Source organism: Anoplophora glabripennis, unplaced genomic scaffold, assembly GCF_000390285.2.
Source record: "Anoplophora glabripennis isolate ALB-LARVAE unplaced genomic scaffold, Agla_2.0 scaffold1232, whole genome shotgun sequence".
NCBI lineage: Eukaryota > Metazoa > Arthropoda > Insecta > Coleoptera > Cerambycidae > Anoplophora > Anoplophora glabripennis.
Genome location: NW_019417320.1, coordinates 61,159 through 80,983, shown reverse-complemented (window position 1 = coordinate 80,983; position 19,825 = coordinate 61,159). Strand labels below are relative to the sequence as shown.

Below are 19,825 nucleotides of genomic sequence, written 5' to 3'. Positions count from 1 at the left end.
TATTCTAGTTTATTTCTAACGTACGAAAAATACAAAATAATGAGCGACGCGACATTAGTAAACGATTTACAGTTGCGAAGTATAAAACCGTAAGCCTTCATTGCATCATCGACCTTGGACACGATATGACATGAAAAAGATAATTCCTGATCGAAGATCACTCCCAAGTCTTTAATTTTAGTCAAACGATTAATTTTGATGTGATTAATTAAGTAACTATAACAATAAGGTGATTTCTTCTTTGTAAAGCTAATAATATTGCATTTCTTAGCATTTAGATATAAATCGTTCAAATTACACCAGGCTTCAATTTTTGCTATTTCTCCTTGAAGAACGACACAGTCATTTAAGGAGGTAATGTTAGAAAAAATTTTTAAATCATCAGCATACATTAGTTTCCGACAGTTCAGACTAGTTGTAAGGTCATTAACAAATAACAAAAATAACAGTGGACCCAAATTTGAACCTTGAGGTACTCCCGACTTCGCCAAATACTTGACAGAACCGTAACCATTATAAAAAACATATTGTTGTCTTTCGGATAAATATGATTGTAACAGTAAGACTGAATCAGAATTGAAACCAAAGCTGTAAAGTTTTTGCAAAAGAATATTATGATTAATTCTGTCAAATGCCTTTGCAAAGTCGGTATATATAACATCGAACTGAACTCCACTGTCCACCGCTTTCAATGCATAATGGGAGAGAACGGCCAGATTGCTGGTTGTTGATCTCATTTTCATGAAACCATGCTGACATGGACATATTTGTTGAGAAACCGAGAACCGTTATACAAAATGATTTCAAAAATCTTAGAAAAATTACAGAGGATAGATCGCGATCGCCACTTTTGAATATAGGGCACATTTTCGCCTCTCTCCAACTTATAGGAAAAACTCCTGTTGTAACTGAAAGATTATATATTGCCAGTAAAGGAGCCATTAAAACTCGGACCGTGTCTTTAACAATGAATGACGGTATACCATCTGGACCGCAGGTAAACTTATTTTTTAATCTTTTTGATGCCTCAATCACCTCTGCCTCAGTGATGTTTTTAAATGAAATAATACAATTTGCCGAGGACGGAAGAGCGTTGGTATGATTATTAATCTTGGGATCAACAAAAACGCTGTGAAAAATTTCTGCAAACGCATTAACAATAATTTGTTGGTCATTTATTGTTTGACCGTTATAGTTCATACTTCCAGGAATGCTTGTGAAACGGTTTTTTGAGTGAATAAATGACCAAAATTGCTCCGGATGATGACACAGATTAAGCTCAGCATTAACTATATAATCATTATAAGCTAATCCAGAACAATGCTTGATATATGCTCTCAGCTCTTTATATTCACGCAAAAACTCATGGCGACCAGTATTCTTAAACTGCTTATAGCACTGTGCTTTCCTCTTAATACTCTTAATCATGTCAGCCGTGTACCAAGGGTACACAGATAAGATAAGGAGAGAGAGAGAGATTTAGTTTAAGGATAGGAAATAAATTTTAAATTAATATTATTATGATGTCACGTATTATCTTAGAAATCAAAACAATATTAAATAATGTACAGTGAAAACGGTAAGACTTAGAGCCTTGCTTTATAAAGCAATTCTGAATGATTCTGAATTCTATCGAGTTTTATTTGTGGTTAAAGTTTGATTCACTGAAAATTGTCTGAAATTACCCTGTATAGTAGTTACTTCCCGCAATATCAGCAGTAAGGAATCTTGTCTGAGAGGTTTGATGTCTTTTGCATACCTAGATTTCCGGTACCGAAGAACATTGTTTGACTTTATTTGAAAACATTTTCTAGAAAAAAAATTTTGAACTTAAAATAGGGTAAAAAATATGAGAGTTAACAAAATATACGTTTTCTAAAAAGGTAATATATGTTTCTCTATATATTTGTTGTTTTGTGAACATTTAGTTTATATAAAATAAAATTGTTAATATTTCAATTTAATGTTTTATATTCTGCATGTGAAAATGAAGTTGTGAAAATTTTAACGGGTAGTAATTTCTCAAATTGTAATTGCTTTTTCTTAGTAAAGGATTAAAATACATTCTTTCCAGTAATAAACAAAGACTTTTTAAAAAAGTAAAATGTAAATTCCGCGAGTATTTACTAACTCTGTATAAGTTATAGATATATATCAATAGCCAAAGACTTGTTATAACAAATTTGATAGAGATATTTTCGCTAACTTCTAATTTGGATAGATATTTCCTTTAATTTTTACAAACATACGTGGATGCGAATAATATCACTGTATTAATTAAATTTAAAAATTGAAAATATTTAAGCAACATTTATTTTCCGCGCCATAAATACCTGTACTTTAACGATTGCATTCTTTCAATAACAGGGAAAGGTTAAAACAATTGTTGCACTTTGATTATTCCGTGAATCATGTATCATCCTAACATTAAAAGGAGAAATATTTAGCGATACTATTGCTAATTAAAAAATGTAAACCGAATCCGTAACCACACCTTTCTCATTTAATACAGTACTTGTATCATCTTTACCATCCTCGTGACCTTTTACCTGGCGATGTGTTAAGCTTAAAATGCATCTTTAAAAATAAGTAGAGGCTATGATGATGGGAGGGCATTAATGATTATATGATTCGTGGCTTAACGTGCCAGTATATATAAATTAGATTGGAAGTATTTATATTACAGTACCTTAGTGACCAGTAGGTACCACACAATAATGAATACATTGGTGAGTGAAAAAGTGAATTGAAAATTGTGCTACCGATCGCGATGAAAGTTATTCCGCCATAAAATCATTTGTAATGTTTTCGAAATTTTAGAAATATGAAAAAATTGATATTAATGTATTTTCATTTATTTCCATTTAGAAATTTACCGACCGATTTATATGTAGTGAAATAATTCGAAAGTAATTTTTATCGTTTGTTTAGTTTTTATTATATTCACAACTTTCTGCTATATCTTCCTTAACCATATCTGCACATTTTACTTGCATTTACGTTTTTAATAAATCGTTTTTCTTCGGGATATTGCTGTTGAATCATATATATTTAATTGCATTAAAAAATCAATTTTCATTTCTATTAATTATTTTACTTATATTATCTTTCAATAATTAGGGTAAGCTGGGAACTATTTTGTTATTAGCATCTCTAGTTATTACTTAAGAAGAACCAAACTGTGTTAAAAATAATGTTTAAGAAGTTTACTTATCTGAAGTATATTGTAATGTTGTAGCTTGCTTTTTTAGAATGAAAAAAATTTGCATCATTACACTTTGCTCTTTATAACAATTCAATTTGGATAGTCGGAAATAATCAATGCGAAAGTACATATTTGTAAATAATATATATTTATTTAATTTTTAACGCTGCCATATGCCACAGTAATAATTTTAATCAAATATTAAATCCAGGCTCACTTGGTGAATGGCCCATAGACTTTTATTTTCTTCATCACTCGTTTTTTCAAATTTTATTAAAATAGTTCTTTATTTTCCATCGAGAATTTCAAAATATACCAACAGAAGATTTCCACTTTGCTCAAATTCAGAAAATAGGATATAAATAATGTAATGTAATTCTATCTAATAACGTAGAAATTTTGCATTTTATTCTGTCTTCCTCTATATCTACTTATAAAAACCTTATAAATACATTCTTATTGTTAGTTTTATGGAGGAAATGAATGCGAAAAAGCGTAAATTTGACATAGACTTAATCATTAAGGTTATTTTAGCATTTAGCAAAAATAAATTGATAATTTTCTCACGGGAATTTGTTTCACTGACTTAAGTCCTTGAACAAATATCTTGGACTGCAATTAAAATATCTTCTTTTGTTTAGAAGTTAATACACAAAATAGTTATCACGGAGCAGGAGCATGCAATATAAAATGTATGTCGGTAAACGCTACATAAACCAATGTACATGATGTCACTTTCAAACGAACAGATATTCGCACAACATTAATTATTAATTTTTAAGCGGTGTGATTTTTGTTTTGCCATTGGCTGGATTACATGATGTCTGCTCTAACAACCGTCAGAAATATTCGAAGTTAGCTCTGCATTTCTTATAGTTTCAAATTCAATCTTGGCTAATGATAATAAATCCTAATAACAGTAATTTGTTTATGTAATATTTTTACAGTTACAGTTTACAGCCTACATAGTACGAGTATATTTATATTAATATTTGAATATAAATAACAATTTCGCTTAAGTTTTATACAAATTTGAATGCGATATCTGTAATAATATACCTATACGTACGTATGAGGCAGATAATATAATTATAATTATTATTATCTAAAGTTAAAGCAAATACAATAAGCATGGTTTTAAAAACCAAATGAGTATTAATGACAATATATTGAAAAGTGTACCCTGTTGTAGTCTTTTCTACAATTTCTCGGTGTTATTTAGGTAGTAACAGAACGATGACATTTACCATTTCATGACCTAAGTAATTTCTGATTCTGATTTCAAATGTGAACTCTTACATTCAACAGAAAAAAAACAGTATTCGTATTTTACTAAAATCAAATGTCAAAAAAGAAAAGGATAAGGAAAAACGTATAAAACATAATAATAATTGTTCGAATATTATTGATACTTGATTCTAAAACGGAACTAACAAACACTCCATTTGAAACGAACTGAAATTCCTAGAAAACAAACTTTGCTTAGACATATTTTAATTAAATTATATTAACTTTCAGTTAGTACTTTTTGCAATACTAGGCTGTTCATTAGGACAGCAATATAGGCCCGTACCTAGTACTCCAGGACAAATTATCCGTATCCTTAGTCAAACTCAGGATGGACCAAACCCAGATGGATCCTACTCGTGGAGGTAATGTTTGATTTTCACCCTGCAATAAAACGAGACTTATTCTAAAATAGTACTATACATATTTCGAAAAAATTGACACTCCAATATCTTATCCGCGGATAGTACACTTATATATATTTATCTTGACAGTACCTATTGATGTAACACTACTTATTAGTTGATTTTTCAAATTTATATCGATAATTTTGGATTATTTATATTTTAAATAAAATAGTTACATAATTATTGTTCATCTGTGATGAAAATAGTATTATTTTTTCATTAAAGCTACAAGAATTGGCCTTACCAATAGTTAATTAAATATTAAAACTTATTTACGAAACTTGTTCTTTTAAGCATTTATCATTGAATGCATATCTTCATAATTGTCATTCAAAATTAGGATTTACTTGATTCTATATGGGTAAATATAATATTCGTCAAATTTTAGTTATGAAACAGAGAACGGAATCGCTGCGCGGGAGCAAGGGCATCTAAAGGCTCCCGAAACAATGGAAGCACAAGGTGACTTCAAGTACACAGCTCCTGATGGTACGCCCATTGCACTACAATACGTAGCCAACGAAAATGGATTCCAGCCATCAGGAGCTCATCTGCCCACAGCACCACCAATTCCTGACGCTATATTACGATCCTTAGAGTACAACGCTGCTCATCCAGAGGAGGAACAAGAAAGACCTTTTCGCCGACCATGATCCGTTCATTTTTAGCAAACCTAACCTGTAATTTATGATTGTGATTTTATATATACGCTGATGTAATATAATAAATATTTTTGTATTATAAATATACTGTTTCTTTAAACATGTCTTGAAAACGCTCAAATATATTTCTGCAAGTTCACGTTTTTTTGAAATATTTTATTCTTTCTTTAAAAAATAAATTATTTCAAATTTAATCTATGAGAAAATAATGGTATTCTTGAAAACATTGCCAAGATATATTTCGTTTTATACAGAGAGTTTCATGATGAACGAAATTTTTACATTTTAAGAGCGATCTATTTAATCAGGTTTTCAAATATTATTTTTATAATAAGAATAGTTAGAGCGAATATTTTTATACTTTAGTTTGTTATTAATACTATAACCACTTTCTATTGTAATTTTACATAATTAAAAGGTTTTCAGTTCTTAGAATATGTTATTCGATAGAGTGGACTGTATAAACTCTTGTGCTGATTTGAATAATTTTCTTTATTTCCTGAAGGTTGTACAACTACACAAATAGATTAATAGAATTTAGAACATGTCATCATTTTTAATTTATTTTTTAACAACTTTTTTGTTTTTGTTGCTCTGCAACCGTCTCTATACAAACTTAGATTATATAAAATTTATTAACATACAAAATACTTTCCCATACTCCCCACCTTGAACTATTTTAGTTCAATAATAAATACATGATAGAAAGAATTGGTAAGTATGCTTACAGTATATATGTATGAGTGAAGATACAAAGAATTAAATAGATACTTAAAACTAAATAACAAAGTTTAAAGATGACTATCACTTAGCACATCACTGTTCTCACTTTCAGGTACAGGAAGTGGACACAACCTGGATACTGCTCGTTTAAGCATTCCATTTTTAGTCTTAACTGTTGCAACTCTCACCACATTGTCTTCTCCTGGATAAAGTTGAACGACTCTGGCAAGTAACCACTGATATGGAGGAAGATTATCTTGTTTGACTAAAACAAAATCATCAACTGCTAAAAAACTTGACTGTTGAGACCACTTGGATTTTTGTTGCAGCTGAGACAGATAATCCCTTGACCACCTCTTCCAAAACTGTTGATTAATTTGTTGAAGTAGTTGATATCTGGATAGCCTTCCAATTTGTAAATCCATAACATTTGAATCAGGAAGCGTAATTAACGATTTGCCAATTAAAAAGTGAGACGGCGTTAAGGATTGTAAATCATTAGGATCAGGAGACATCGGATACAACGGTTTGGAATTCAATATTCCTCCTATTTGAATTAGAACGGTGTTAAATTCTTCATATGTTAAATGCGTATCTCCAATAATTTTTAATAAATGATGTTTCATACTCTTAACTCTAGACTCCCATAGTCCTCCGAAATGAGGAGAGTTTGGAGGTATAAAGTGCCAAACAATATTTTTATCAGCACAATTACGCACAATGCCATCCCCTGAAGATATAAAAAAATTATGCAAATTATTTATTTCTTTGACTGCCCCTACAAAATTCGTGGCATTGTCTGAATAAATATGACCCGGTTTACCACGACGTGATGAGAATCGTCGTAGAGCAGCAATGAAAGATTCTGTGGTTAGATCTGTAATCAATTCAAGGTGTACTGCTTTAACTGAAAAGCAAATAAAAAGACAAACATAACCTTTTAATGATTTTGCACCACGACCTCTTTTATCTTTCAATATGAAAGGGCCTGCATAATCAATTCCTGTTACATAGAAGGGATTCATTAAAGTAACTCGAGTTTTTGGTGAGTGTGCCATAATAGGATTTATTGATTTGGGTTTAAATTTGAAACACTTTATACAATTTCTTGTTATCTGTTTTGCAATACTCATTCCACATGGACTAACAAGACCTAGTAGGTCAAATATTTTTGCCACATTTGAAAGTATAAATCGCTTTGTCACAATATTTTCAGAACTTGCAGAAATATGATACACAAGCACATCTGTTTTTGGTACCCAACGAATTCCCAATGTTTTAAATTGTTCGTTGTCACCAAGAATGATAACACTCATTGGATCAGACTTATTTTCAATTTTTTCTAGAAACCTAGAACTATTTGATGTCCATTTTCGAAGCGGAAATCGTACAGAATTTAATATAAAAATTATTTCTTTACAAATTGTAATAGCTTGTTGTTCAGAATCAAATCCAGTTATTAGGTCATCTACATAAAAATCACCCAGAATAATTTCTGATGCAATAGCAAATTGGTCTTGGAACTCATAAGTGACCTGTTTCAAACACCGTATTGCTAAATAAGGTGCTGACTTCGTGCCATAAGTTACTGTATTCAACTCATAAACTGCAACACTTTCATTTGATTTATTTCTCCAAACAATTCGCTGTAAATGCCTATCGTCTGGATGAATAAGGATCTGCCTATACATTTTCTCGATATCTGCAGACATGACTAATGTATGTTGTCTAAATCGTAAAAGAATTGAAAAGATATCATTTTGAATTGAAGGTCCAGCATATTGTAAGTCATTAATAGAAAAACCAGAATTAGATTTTGCAGAACCATCAAACACAACTCGTAGTTTGGTAGTTAATCTCTCTTTACGAAGTACTCCATGATGAGGAAGATAAAATGCGAGTTTGGACTTATCAAATGGTTTCAATAATGACATATGTCCCAATTTGATATACTCTTGTATGAACTCACTATACATACATTTGAATTCCGAATTGGTTTGAAATTTTCCTTCAATACTTTGAAGCCGTTTAATTGCGGTGTTCATGGAATCACCTAAAAGAGAGATAGAAGAATGCAATGGTATTTTAACCACAAATCTACCTTCTTTATTTCTAGAAAAAATTAAAATGATTTTCACAATCAGTATCATCAGAAGACATTATTATTTGCTTATCGGTTTCTTCGATTTCCCAAAATTTTTGAAGATTAACATTTATATCATCACTTCTTGAAAAATTGCAATAAACATTTTGAGATGGTATCTTAATAGCCCCAGATACAAGCCAACTTAATTGTTCTGGAATTAAAATATCCCAAAATAGTTCAGCACCAATAAGAAGACGAATTTCTCCCGGCTCATTGAATTGCGGATCAGCTAATTGGATATCCTTGGGAATATTCCATGACTTAATGTTTATCTTTGAAATTGGCAAATTTTCGGTGATACTATTTAGCACAAAACAAGAAATAATTACAGAAAAATCGCTATTCAAGGATTGCACTAAAATGTCACATTTGTGTTTTAAATTGGAGGAAACATTGTTAATACCCATAATTAAAATAGCCAGAATCTAGTATCGCCCTGATCTTATGAAATCTACCTTGATTATCAGCTATAGATATGCACACTGTAGAAAGCAAAACAGAATCATTGTTGATGTTACTAGTTAGTGTAACTTCTGAAACTTGATCTGGTGTTTGTGGAGGTGTGTGCTGTTTGTCAAGATGTAATAAAGTACTATGTTTTTGATGGAATTTTTTACCTCCTTTGCAGTCATTATATCTATGACCAAAACATAAACAGTTATTACATAGTTTTAAATCTTTTATCCTTTGAATTCTTTCAGGAATTGCAAGCTTTAAAAATTGTTCACAATTATAGATCATATGATTTTTCTTGCAAAAGTTGCATTGAATGTTTGATGTTAATAAAGACATTTGTTTTACACCTTTATTTATTGTTTTAGCTTCGATACTTGACAAATACTCTGCCTTATTATCTATAAATTCCTTTATATGAGATAATTTTGGAGATTCAATCTTCATTCGATATTTATCCCATTCCCGGGAAGTAAATTTATCAAATTTAGTGGATATTAAATAAACAATTAATGTGTCCCAATGTTGTGTAGGCTGTTTTAACATTTCTAGATCTTGCAAATGTCTGGACACAGTATCCAAAACAGTATCTTAAACCAAATCGAGATTCTTTTGTCAAAGAATCTAACTAGAATAGTGCCCTAACATGATTATGAATTAATTGTCTATTATTATTGAAACGTAAACACAGCATTTGCCAAGCTTTATCAAAATTTTCAGGGATAAATTCTAATGAACGAATTACTTGTAATGCCTCACCCTCCAAACATGACCTCAAATAATGGAACCGTTGAACATTACTAATTGTTGTATTTGAAATAACTAGAGCCTCAAACGTATGTTTGAACATTAACCAGTCATCAAATTTTCCATCGAATTTGCCAAGATTAGTTTCAGGTAATTTTATCTCATTATATTGACTAACTGTTTGTGAATCAGTGCCTTGAATAGAACTTACATTAGCATTGTCAGTAACCTGTCTTTACAAATTGATTTGATAATATTTTAGCATTTGCTAATACAGAATGGTACTTAGATATAAATTCATCGCGATCTTGATACTGTTTTTCTAAATCAACTTCATAGCAAATTGACTCTATTTCATTTTGAACCTGATCATATTCTGAAAATAATATTTTAAAATTTTCACAACGATCTTGTAATTCAATAATTGTTTTGTCAAGCACATCAGTTACATCAATCGCAGATAACTCTTGAATTGATTTCAAAAATTGCTCAAAATTGGTTAGAGATCGCTTCACGGCACCTCGTTTCCTAATCAGTTTCATTAAATCGGCTGCCATTTTAATAGATTGTTAATAAATTGTTAATCGTTTATAATATCTTGTTTAAATTATCTAATAATTGAATAAAGCAAGTAATGGTTTGAAATAGGGATGAAATCGTATGTAATCGTACTGAACTGTCAAAATTGTCTTGAATTTGTAAGTGAATTCTACACTTTTGTATACAAAACGATTAACAGAAAGACAATATGACAGTAAATCAGTTTGCACCTAACTTGTCAGTTAAGAATACAAAATTATAACTAATTGCTTACTTTAGACCGTTCTAATCGAGATAGAATAGAAAATCGAATTATTCAGAGTTGTACTGGGAATGGAATGGAAGGAACTCAGGAACTTAGGACCTCACTTCTTCGCGTGCTGCTGCTGCGTACACCGTTGTGGGGTTAGATCGTATCTCAGTGCGTGGTTCCAACCTTTGCTCGGCTATGACTTGGGAAGTGGCGTTCCTAGATAAATGATGCTATTTAGGGGAAAGTCGGGTATGTTGGCGATGTTAACGAAATATATTTTTTTTAAAGCTCGGATAATTGTTTTTTCAATGTGCGTTTATTTATATGTAATCTTAAACATGTAATAAACATAAAGATAGAATGTACGATACAAAAAATATAAACTGTTATGCTAGAAAAATAATATACTACTTTTATGAAAAATTCGTCATCATGCCCAAGGGTAGGATAAGATGACGAACATATGCGGGTAAGATGAAGTATTAGCAAACATCGCATGTGTACGCTCCCACTCCTTCATAATCGCTACAGGACTCGTGCCACCATCTTAGACACTGCGAACATTGAATCCAATCTTCTGTGGGTGGATCTTCAAAACGTTCATTACAACACGGGCAGATTGTTTCTTCATTTTCTGCTGTGATAGCGGGCTGACTTTGTTTCATGTTTCTGGTGCCTTTTTCCTTGTCGCGTTTCAGCATTTTCAACCTTTTGGCCTCTTCTTTCTGCTTTTCGACTTCCAATTTTTCCTCTAACTGTCTTTTTACTGGTGTACTGGTAATTATGCTTGCAACCACTTTCCGTCCTTTTTTTATTGTCAGCTCTTTCATATTTTGGAAAAGGTAGTATTTTCTGTAGCGAAATAAGTTCGTCTGTTTTACTAGTTTTATTAACGACTTCCTGAGGATATTTTGATGGAAAATCTTTTTTTGTAATTCCGCTTGGACCGGGGCGCTCAATATCTTTAGTAGGTGATCCAAAAATATCTCTTTTTATATTTGCCACATCTGGGCGCGTTATACTGGTGTTATTATTATCAGGTACAAAAGAGTCACGAGGTCCATGAAGTGGCGAAGAAGTATTTTCCACAGGTTTCACAAAGCAGATTAAAGGCATTTCATCTTCCGATAAATATTCTTGAGAATTGGTATCTATCTGTGTAGTAACTGTATCGTTTACTAATGGGGCAGTTGCTGGTGGAATAACTGTTCTTTCTGATGTTTCAGCTGTGCGTAGTCTTCTTCACCAAATATATAAGGATCAAATGGTTCAATTCCGCATCTTCTAAAACCCTGAATAGCGTTTCTAACCGTTGCAGCCTTTAAATATGCCTTATTAAAAATTCGGCAAATATTTTTATCAGTAACAGCTTGGCCAGGATTACTGACAACAAATGTGTCGCATTCCTGTGAAAAAAGTGTTTTTAGAGGTCCAAAAAACGATACATCCAAAGGCTGCAACCTATGAGTGGTGTGGGGTGGGAATCCTACCATAACGATTCCGTTTCCGCGGCAAAAATTTATTCCTTCCAACGAAATGTGAGAGGAATGATTATCGACTAGTAGAAGAACTGGTTTTTCAGGAGTAGCGTTACTATGTTTTTGAAAATGTTTTAAATATTTCACAAATATTTCGGTAGACATCCAGCCATTCTGCTGAGCACTACCTGCGGACCCTGGAGGTGATCCAAATAGTAGTTCGTCCTTCATACGTATCCGCTTAAAAATAAAAAATGCTCTTCTATCGATGTCTCTAATATATTTGGCCAAAGCCTCAATTTGGGCCACACTAAACGTATCTTCCGCCATGTATTGGTAGATTGTCCCCCGCACGTTTCTTTTTTGCATAGCGACGCAAGGGTGCCTCAGGAATTTCATAACGTGCAGCAACACTGTTGCAAGATAGACCTTCATCTAAAGCAATTAAGGCTGCAGTTAAATTTGTCTCGCTCCATGATCGCCTATTAGTTTTTTTGATATATTTTCGTGGCATTCTGTGAAAGAAAATAAAATTAATATCAAAAAATAATATGCGAGTAAGATGACGAATTCGTCACCTTACCCCCGTCGTCTTACCCATTAAGGTTATGTTCAACTTCCCTAACTATATTTGAACAGCAGACAAGGTACCAACAAAATTATACTCGCATGCAATAAACAAGAACCACAACTAGTAATTCAACACAATTTAGCATTAACATACCTTGGAAAACTGTTGGAAAATCTTATATGGCACGGGGACAATCTTATAACATGTTATCGGAAAACAAACACAAACGTTTAATACCATATAGGAGTCTGTAGAATGCCGGCTGTCGTTTGAAACTTAATTTGTCTAATCTTAGTGAGATGGCACCACTATACACTGAAACTGTATTATTAGCTGGGAAGCGAACAATTACAATTCGTTATCTTGCCCGCTTCGTCGACTTACCCGACTTTCCCCTACGATAAATTTGTCGCGACAAAAGGTCGTATCTATCACACCAATAATAACAGCACCACGCAATACTTTTCTTGGTCGTATGATCAATTATTACCTCGATTAACCTGGCAGAAGGTTGTATGTACATAGGTTAATACGCCCTTCTGGCAGGAAACCCTTCGAATATTGTTGCATTTTTGAATTCCTTGGTTAATATTAGGTAGAGTTTATTAAATGTACATGCTGTTTAAACCTTACCGTTTTCGAGATAATCAGTTGTTTTTGAAAAAATCGCAATTTCAGCTCACTAAATGAGGCTAGATAGCGTCTAAACCTTAAGAGTTAGGAACCTGCAGTTTTCACACTTCCTTTTGGCATAAATTACTCTATCTTGTCATCTGTGAGTAAAACGTATACGTTACTCACACTCGGAAATACTGAGACCTACTTTGAATAATCTTACCAGTTGAATAACCTTTTTTTTTAAATGGAACTCTTACGGTTTAGATGCCATCTAGCCTCATTTAAAGAGTTGAATGATTTTTTCAAAAACAACTGCTTATATCGAAAACGGTAAGTTTTACACACCACGTACATTTATTAAACTATACCTAATATCAACCAAGGAATTCAAAAATGCAATAATATACAGGATGTTCCAATTTAAAATAACAAAGTTATGTAGTGCCCATGCGAAATGGAACATTTTGTAAAGCTAAAAATATTTTCTTTACATGGNTATGACAGTAAATCAGTTTTGCACCTAACTTGTCAGTTAAGAATACAAAATTATAACTAATTGCTTACTTTAGACCGTTCTAATCGAGACAGAATAGAAAATTGAATTATTCAGAGTTGTACTGGGAATGGAATGGAAGGAACTCAGGAACTTAGGACCTCACTTCTTCGCCTGCTGCTGCTGCTGCGTACACCGTTGTGGGGTTAGATCTTATCTCAGTGCGTGGCTCCAACCTTTGCTCGGCTATGACTTGGGAAGTGGTGTTCCTAGATAAATGATACTATTTATAGTAGTATTTTTATTGCCTGTCACCTGTGTTCCCCGTCGCCTGTCAATTGGCTTCTTGTATGTTCAAATCAGGAAACAAGAAATCCAGCGAAGATGGACCAATGTTATTCGATAGAGTGGACTGTATAAACTCTTGTGCTGATTGAATAATTTTCTTTATTTCCTGAAGGTTGTACAACTACACAAATAGATTAATAGAATTTAGAACATGTCATCATTTTTAATTTATTTTTTAACAACAATTTTTTTGTTTTTGTTGCTCTGCAACCGTCTCTATACAAACTTAGATTATATAATAGTATATTACGTAATAAGTGTTGTAAAAAGCATTTTACGCACGAATGGAATAGTTACGCACGATGCCGCGTAGCGGCGAGTGCGTAATTCTATGAGTGCGTAATTGCATTACACCACGTATTACGTACTATACTTTACCTACGACCACTACTTTAAATACTTAAAAATACACCGTCTGCGATCAATGCAGGATTCCTATTACGTCGTACGGTAAAAAAATCGCGCAGCTTGTTAAAAAAATCGTACAGTTTTCCTAGCAACCGCCTAGCAACGGTCAATACAAACAGTATTGTATTGGCCGTTGCTAGGCAGTTGCTAGGAATACTGTGCGATTTTTTTACCGTACGTAATAGGTATCTTATATTGATCGCAGACAGTGTGTTTTTAAGTATTTACAGTAGTGGTCGTAGGTAAAATGTATAACATACAAAATACTTTACCAGAATATTTATCCATTTGTCACGTCGTAAAAGTTTCCCTGTATAACTGTTGATCAAACAGTTAAATAACCATACTTAGTGTGAGTTTGTCCTAAAACGAAATTTAAAATTTATTACTTCTATTTATTTCTATATCAATGAAAAATAATACACTTAAGGTAATAAGACCCTTTCCTCACATTTACTTAAAGGAGAGGGAAATGGATGTTAGTTTTACTAATTTTCAAATAATTTAATGCAGATTTCAATTTTGTACAAACTTGACCATGTTTATTTGTACGCGAGTTTCAGATATGCACCGCAACGTTACCAGACTAGCACTGGAGCTCATTGACTGCCTGAACGTCGAACAGTGAACATTGGTATGCATAACACTGTATAGAATATACTTACCCTACTATTAAGGTCTCTTGCGTTTGTTACGCCAACAAGGTGACTTGGTCAAGCCGTAGTTAAAAATAACATTACACGATACGTATTGAAGATAACGCAGAAACCAAAACCTAATTACACAAAAAAAGTCTTGTGCAAATGACTAGAATACATTATTTCCATGTAGTCTAGACTGTATCGTCGCTCCCGCTAGGAACATGAATCTCATTCGATTTTTTTCATAATCTTACTAAAAAATGATCTCTGAAACATATCCGTACATGTTGCCAGACGTTACTAATGGTCAAAAATTGTTTAAACTATTTTTTTAAACAAATTCGTAGTTTTCGATTTTTTCGCTCGAAATTATTAAAAAATTTTGTATTCAATTCATAAAATATAAATTAATGTACAGTACATTACTGTAAATTACTAATAAAACATTATATAACTTATAAATAATTGAATTGCGTAGTTTTTCATTGATTTTCCAAACATGTACCTAACATTACTATTGTTTAGTTTTTCTTTACCAATAAGTTTTTGTAATTAATATCCTAACTAAATTATCAAATTGTTTTTCATGACAGTGATTAAAAAAAATTAAGTTAATTAATTTAATCGAGTATATGCTATATTCCATTAAAATATATAACATTTAATTTAAAGTAGCAATAGTTTGGTTTTGAATAATTCGCTTTGTTATTAACATTATTAATTAAATAGTTTATTAATATTAAATTTATTATTATCAAAAAATAACAAACCTAACGGTCAATATTGAGCGATACAAGTAGATCCTTAGTTGCAGGCGTAGAGTATACAGAACTGGAAAATCCACATGGTCCATCTGCCTTTACATGAGAGCGACAAAGTAAAGTAAAGAAATCCGTGCGATAGGCAAGGATGGCTATAGTGAAGACGTTTCATAATTTGAATAGTCATCGCCCGTTTCGGGTTAGGAGTGGGAGTGACTATTCAGATTATGAAACGTCTTCAATGTAACCATCCTTGTCTATCGCACGGATTTCTATGACTTACTGTATCGATCTCACGTAACGGCCGATGTACCATGGGGACTTGCCGAACCTGTATACTTCGAGTGAGTGCGTGAGAGGCGCAGTATACGGTGGCGGCCAAGAGCGGCCGAGAAACGCGGCGCGCGTGCCTTATTAACAATAAAAAAAAAAGTCTTCAGAATAAAATATCCCGTTGTAACTCTTCGGATTTTTGTTAAGGGATGTTCAATGATAATTAAGAATTTTGGGAACACTAAAAATTGTAGTTTTTAATATAGTTTATTGACGTTGAAAATGGTTAAAATTGCGTTTTTTCGAACAAAAAATCGTTAATATCTCGAAAACGGTAGATTTTAGAGAAAAGTTGCATATGAACCTTTTTGTTCAGGATACCCCAAAAAGCATAAACAAATTATTTCGAGTGAAAAAATCGAAAATTACGAATTTGTTTAAAAAATATTGTTTAAACAATTTAGTAACGTCTGGCAACATGCAGATATGCTTCAAGGATCATTTATTTAGTAAGATTATGAAAAAAAAAATCGAATGAGAATCATGTTCCTAGCGAGAGCGACGATACAGCCTGGACTAATGTGTTTTGAGCCGTTGAACTCAAATCCGATGTCAGAATTGCCCCAGCAAATCACTAGAATTGCTAATATAATATTGAAAACTGGTTAAAAGAATATGTTATCAAAATTTTATTGTTAATGATTCGTATGGGTATTTTCAACAAGAAATTGTAGAGAAAATATACAAAAATAAACAAAACTTTTTTTAGGAGCCTCAGATGAGTGGCGGTTTTACCAATACCTTCTTTTAAATTCTAACTTCAAGAGTATATTGACCGTTGTTGGTAAATTATGTCTCCGGTGATAATATTTATGGAAAAGGAACTAAGCACCAAATTGAAAAAAAATATATGAAAAAGGATCTAATTAATTTTTTTGTAAAAAAGTGACAATTCATCATACGATTCCTTTTCGATGAACATTATCCATGTTAAAAATAAATTAATGTAGGATAATTTATTAAAGATCGTTCACATAAATTATAGCAAATACAAACACATGTCTGATAAGAAAAAACATGCGTTCTATACTGGTTTCATGTTACATTGTGTGTTCGATTATCTATATTTTCTTTCGTCGTTAAGGCAACATCCAACCGCATCGAATTTAATAACATAATACAAAACCGAAATTAATCCCTACAATTCGGTTATTTCCAATCCGTCTCAGGTTCAGATTTTTTTTCTAACTACAGTTCTTTTGGTCGTTTACGTTTATTACAGCATACCTTTCATTGCGTTCCTTTGATTGCAATCAAAATTCCCACTGCATACTTTCTAGGGTTTCTGATGCGTATATTATGGATTTCTCTGCTGTCTTCATGAACTCCTGAAAATGTGATTTTTACTTTCCATTCTTAAATCTTCTCGCTATTAATTAAAACGTTCTATTTTTTCTTTTAACTTTTTCACTTATTTATACCCTTTTTTCTCATTTTAACTTCAACTCCAACTTTAAATATAGTTGCATCTATAGTTCTCTGAACTGTGGAATTTAAAATTATCTGAACTTTGTCTACGTTTTTAAACCATATCATTGGACCATCGCATCGCCAGGAACGCCAGGTGTAGTCATTAAATATTCAATTCCTTCCTTCGCACAATATTTTTCCCCTATTCTATAAGGATTTCCAAAGATAAGATGTAGCCTTTTTAAACAATTTAATTCCATATTACAATACAAAAATGAAAAAAACCTTTTCGTGTAGCTTTTATACAGGGTGGTCCGAATTTTATGCAGGAAACTTCGAGGGCAGATACTCTTTAAAATAATATATGTTTGCCTTATAAACATTGGTCTTGAACAGCTCCGTTTTAGAGATACAGGGTGTTGAAGTTGTTAAAAAAATTGAATTTTTGGTTATATCTCCGGAATCTATTTACCGATTTCAATAAAATTTGTTACGGATAATGTATGATAGTAGGCCTTACATCCCCTAAAATATGAGCTTTAAAAGTTCAATCAGTGGTGTACAACTGGACAGGGGTCACCCCTTTTTTACAAAAAACCTACGCCACTGCATTTTTTACATATCATTGTAACTGATTTATATTTTAAGGCATAAAATACGTGAAAAAGGTAACTTGATTTTTTTCTCTAATATTCGCCATTCTCAAGTTATTCATACCAATACAATCCCTTTGTGGCAGACACTTCAAACCATAATATTACAAGAATATTTATGTTTATGCTTAAAAGTAATTTGTAACCATATCAACAAAATTCTTTACATTTCTTTCTACACCACCTGTGAGGTAATGTTCCTGGCGTTTTTAGTTTTCTCTGAAGGCCTAATACTTTTTACAAATAAGAACAATTTAAATCAAAATAATAATAAAAATATATTTATCAAGCAACAGCAACTAAACAAGAAACAAAATTAACGTTACGCATTTACAACAATTGTTCAAAATGCGAACCACCCTCATCGATACATATCTGACATCTTCCATTAATGGAACTAATTGAAGCTAATATCATGTGGTGGTGTTCTTTTAATTCCTTACACCCGTCTTCTATTTACTGCACTAGTTGTGGTCTTGTATCTGTTGAACTAGAGTAAACTTTAGTTTTCAGATAACCCCAAACATAGTCTGGGGGGTTTAGATATGGCAATCTAGCTGGTCAAGATACTGGATCCTCTGCACCATTATGGTAGACATTGGCATTTGGTCTTCTACCTATCCATCGCCCCATATAATTTTCTAATGTTATTCTCCCAGAATGCGCAGGAGCACCATCCATTGTATCCATCTATTTTGTCCTATATTAAATGAAACATCCTCTAATAATTCAAATAGATAGTCCACAGACTTTATCGTGTTCACAGAAAATTCGTGTTGAAAAGATCTTGTCCGATCTTCATGAGGATTTTCTTGTGATCAAATATGCAGATTGTGAAAATTCACTACCCCTCGCCTTTGGTAAATATACATTTACTATTATTTTGATTTAAGTTGATCTAATTTGTAAAAATAGTGGGTTAGGCTTCCAAGGGAAACTAAAACGCGTAAGGAACTATGTCTCACAGGTGGTGTGGAAACAAGTGTAATGAATTTTGATGATGTGCTTACAAATTCCACTTACTTTTAAGCATAAACATAAATATAATTATAATATTATGGTTATAAATTTCTGCACAAGGGGATTGTGTTGATATTAATAACTTGAAAACGGCGAATCTTATGGAAAAAATTCGTTACCTTTTTTACGTATTTTGTGCATGACAATATAAATCCGTTACAATAACTTGTAAAAAATGCAGTGGCGTAGGTTTTTTTATAAAAAAGGTGATGACCCTTGCCCAGTTGTACACCACTGGTTGTATCTTTAAAGCTCATATTTTAGGGAATGCAAAGCCTACTATGATAGATTATCTGTATCAAATTTTATTGAAATTGGTTAATAGATTCCGGAGATATAAACAAAAAATCAATGTTTTTTAACAACTTCAACACTCTGTATCTATCTGAGAGATCTATCTGCCCTCGAAGTTTCCTGCATAAAATTCGGACCACCCTGAATAAACGCGTAAACGACATGAAAAAACGAAAATTTATGCCTTCAAAACATTTAAATAATTAAAGTAAACATGTTTGATTTTCCTCACAGTAATTTATTATTCACCTAGTTAAATGTGCCTTAAGGGGTTATACGCAGTTGCAAGGCCAAAAAAAAACGTTTTTTTATGAATTTTTTCTGAAAAGGTATTTTATTTTACAAAAACAAAATGTATTGGTACATTTAGTGGC

At 32.2% G+C, this 19,825-nt stretch overlaps 2 protein-coding genes across 2 annotated transcripts; one reads left to right on the top strand and one right to left on the bottom strand.

Moving 5' to 3' along the window:
- Window positions 1-2,623: 2,623 nt before the first annotated feature.
- Window positions 2,624-5,644, top strand: LOC108914551 (endocuticle structural glycoprotein SgAbd-2-like). Its single transcript, XM_018720381.1, has 3 exons — window positions 2,624-2,729; window positions 4,724-4,857; window positions 5,288-5,644. The coding sequence occupies exons 1-3, from the start codon at window positions 2,718-2,720 to the stop codon at window positions 5,550-5,552; spliced, it is 411 nt and encodes a 136-aa protein (XP_018575897.1). The 5' UTR covers window positions 2,624-2,717; the 3' UTR covers window positions 5,553-5,644.
- Window positions 5,645-10,905: 5,261 nt separating this feature from the next.
- Window positions 10,906-11,253, bottom strand: LOC108914548. Its single transcript, XM_018720379.1, has one exon. The coding sequence runs from the start codon at window positions 11,251-11,253 to the stop codon at window positions 10,906-10,908; it is 348 nt and encodes a 115-aa protein (XP_018575895.1).
- Between the last annotated feature and the right edge of the window lie 8,572 nt (window positions 11,254-19,825).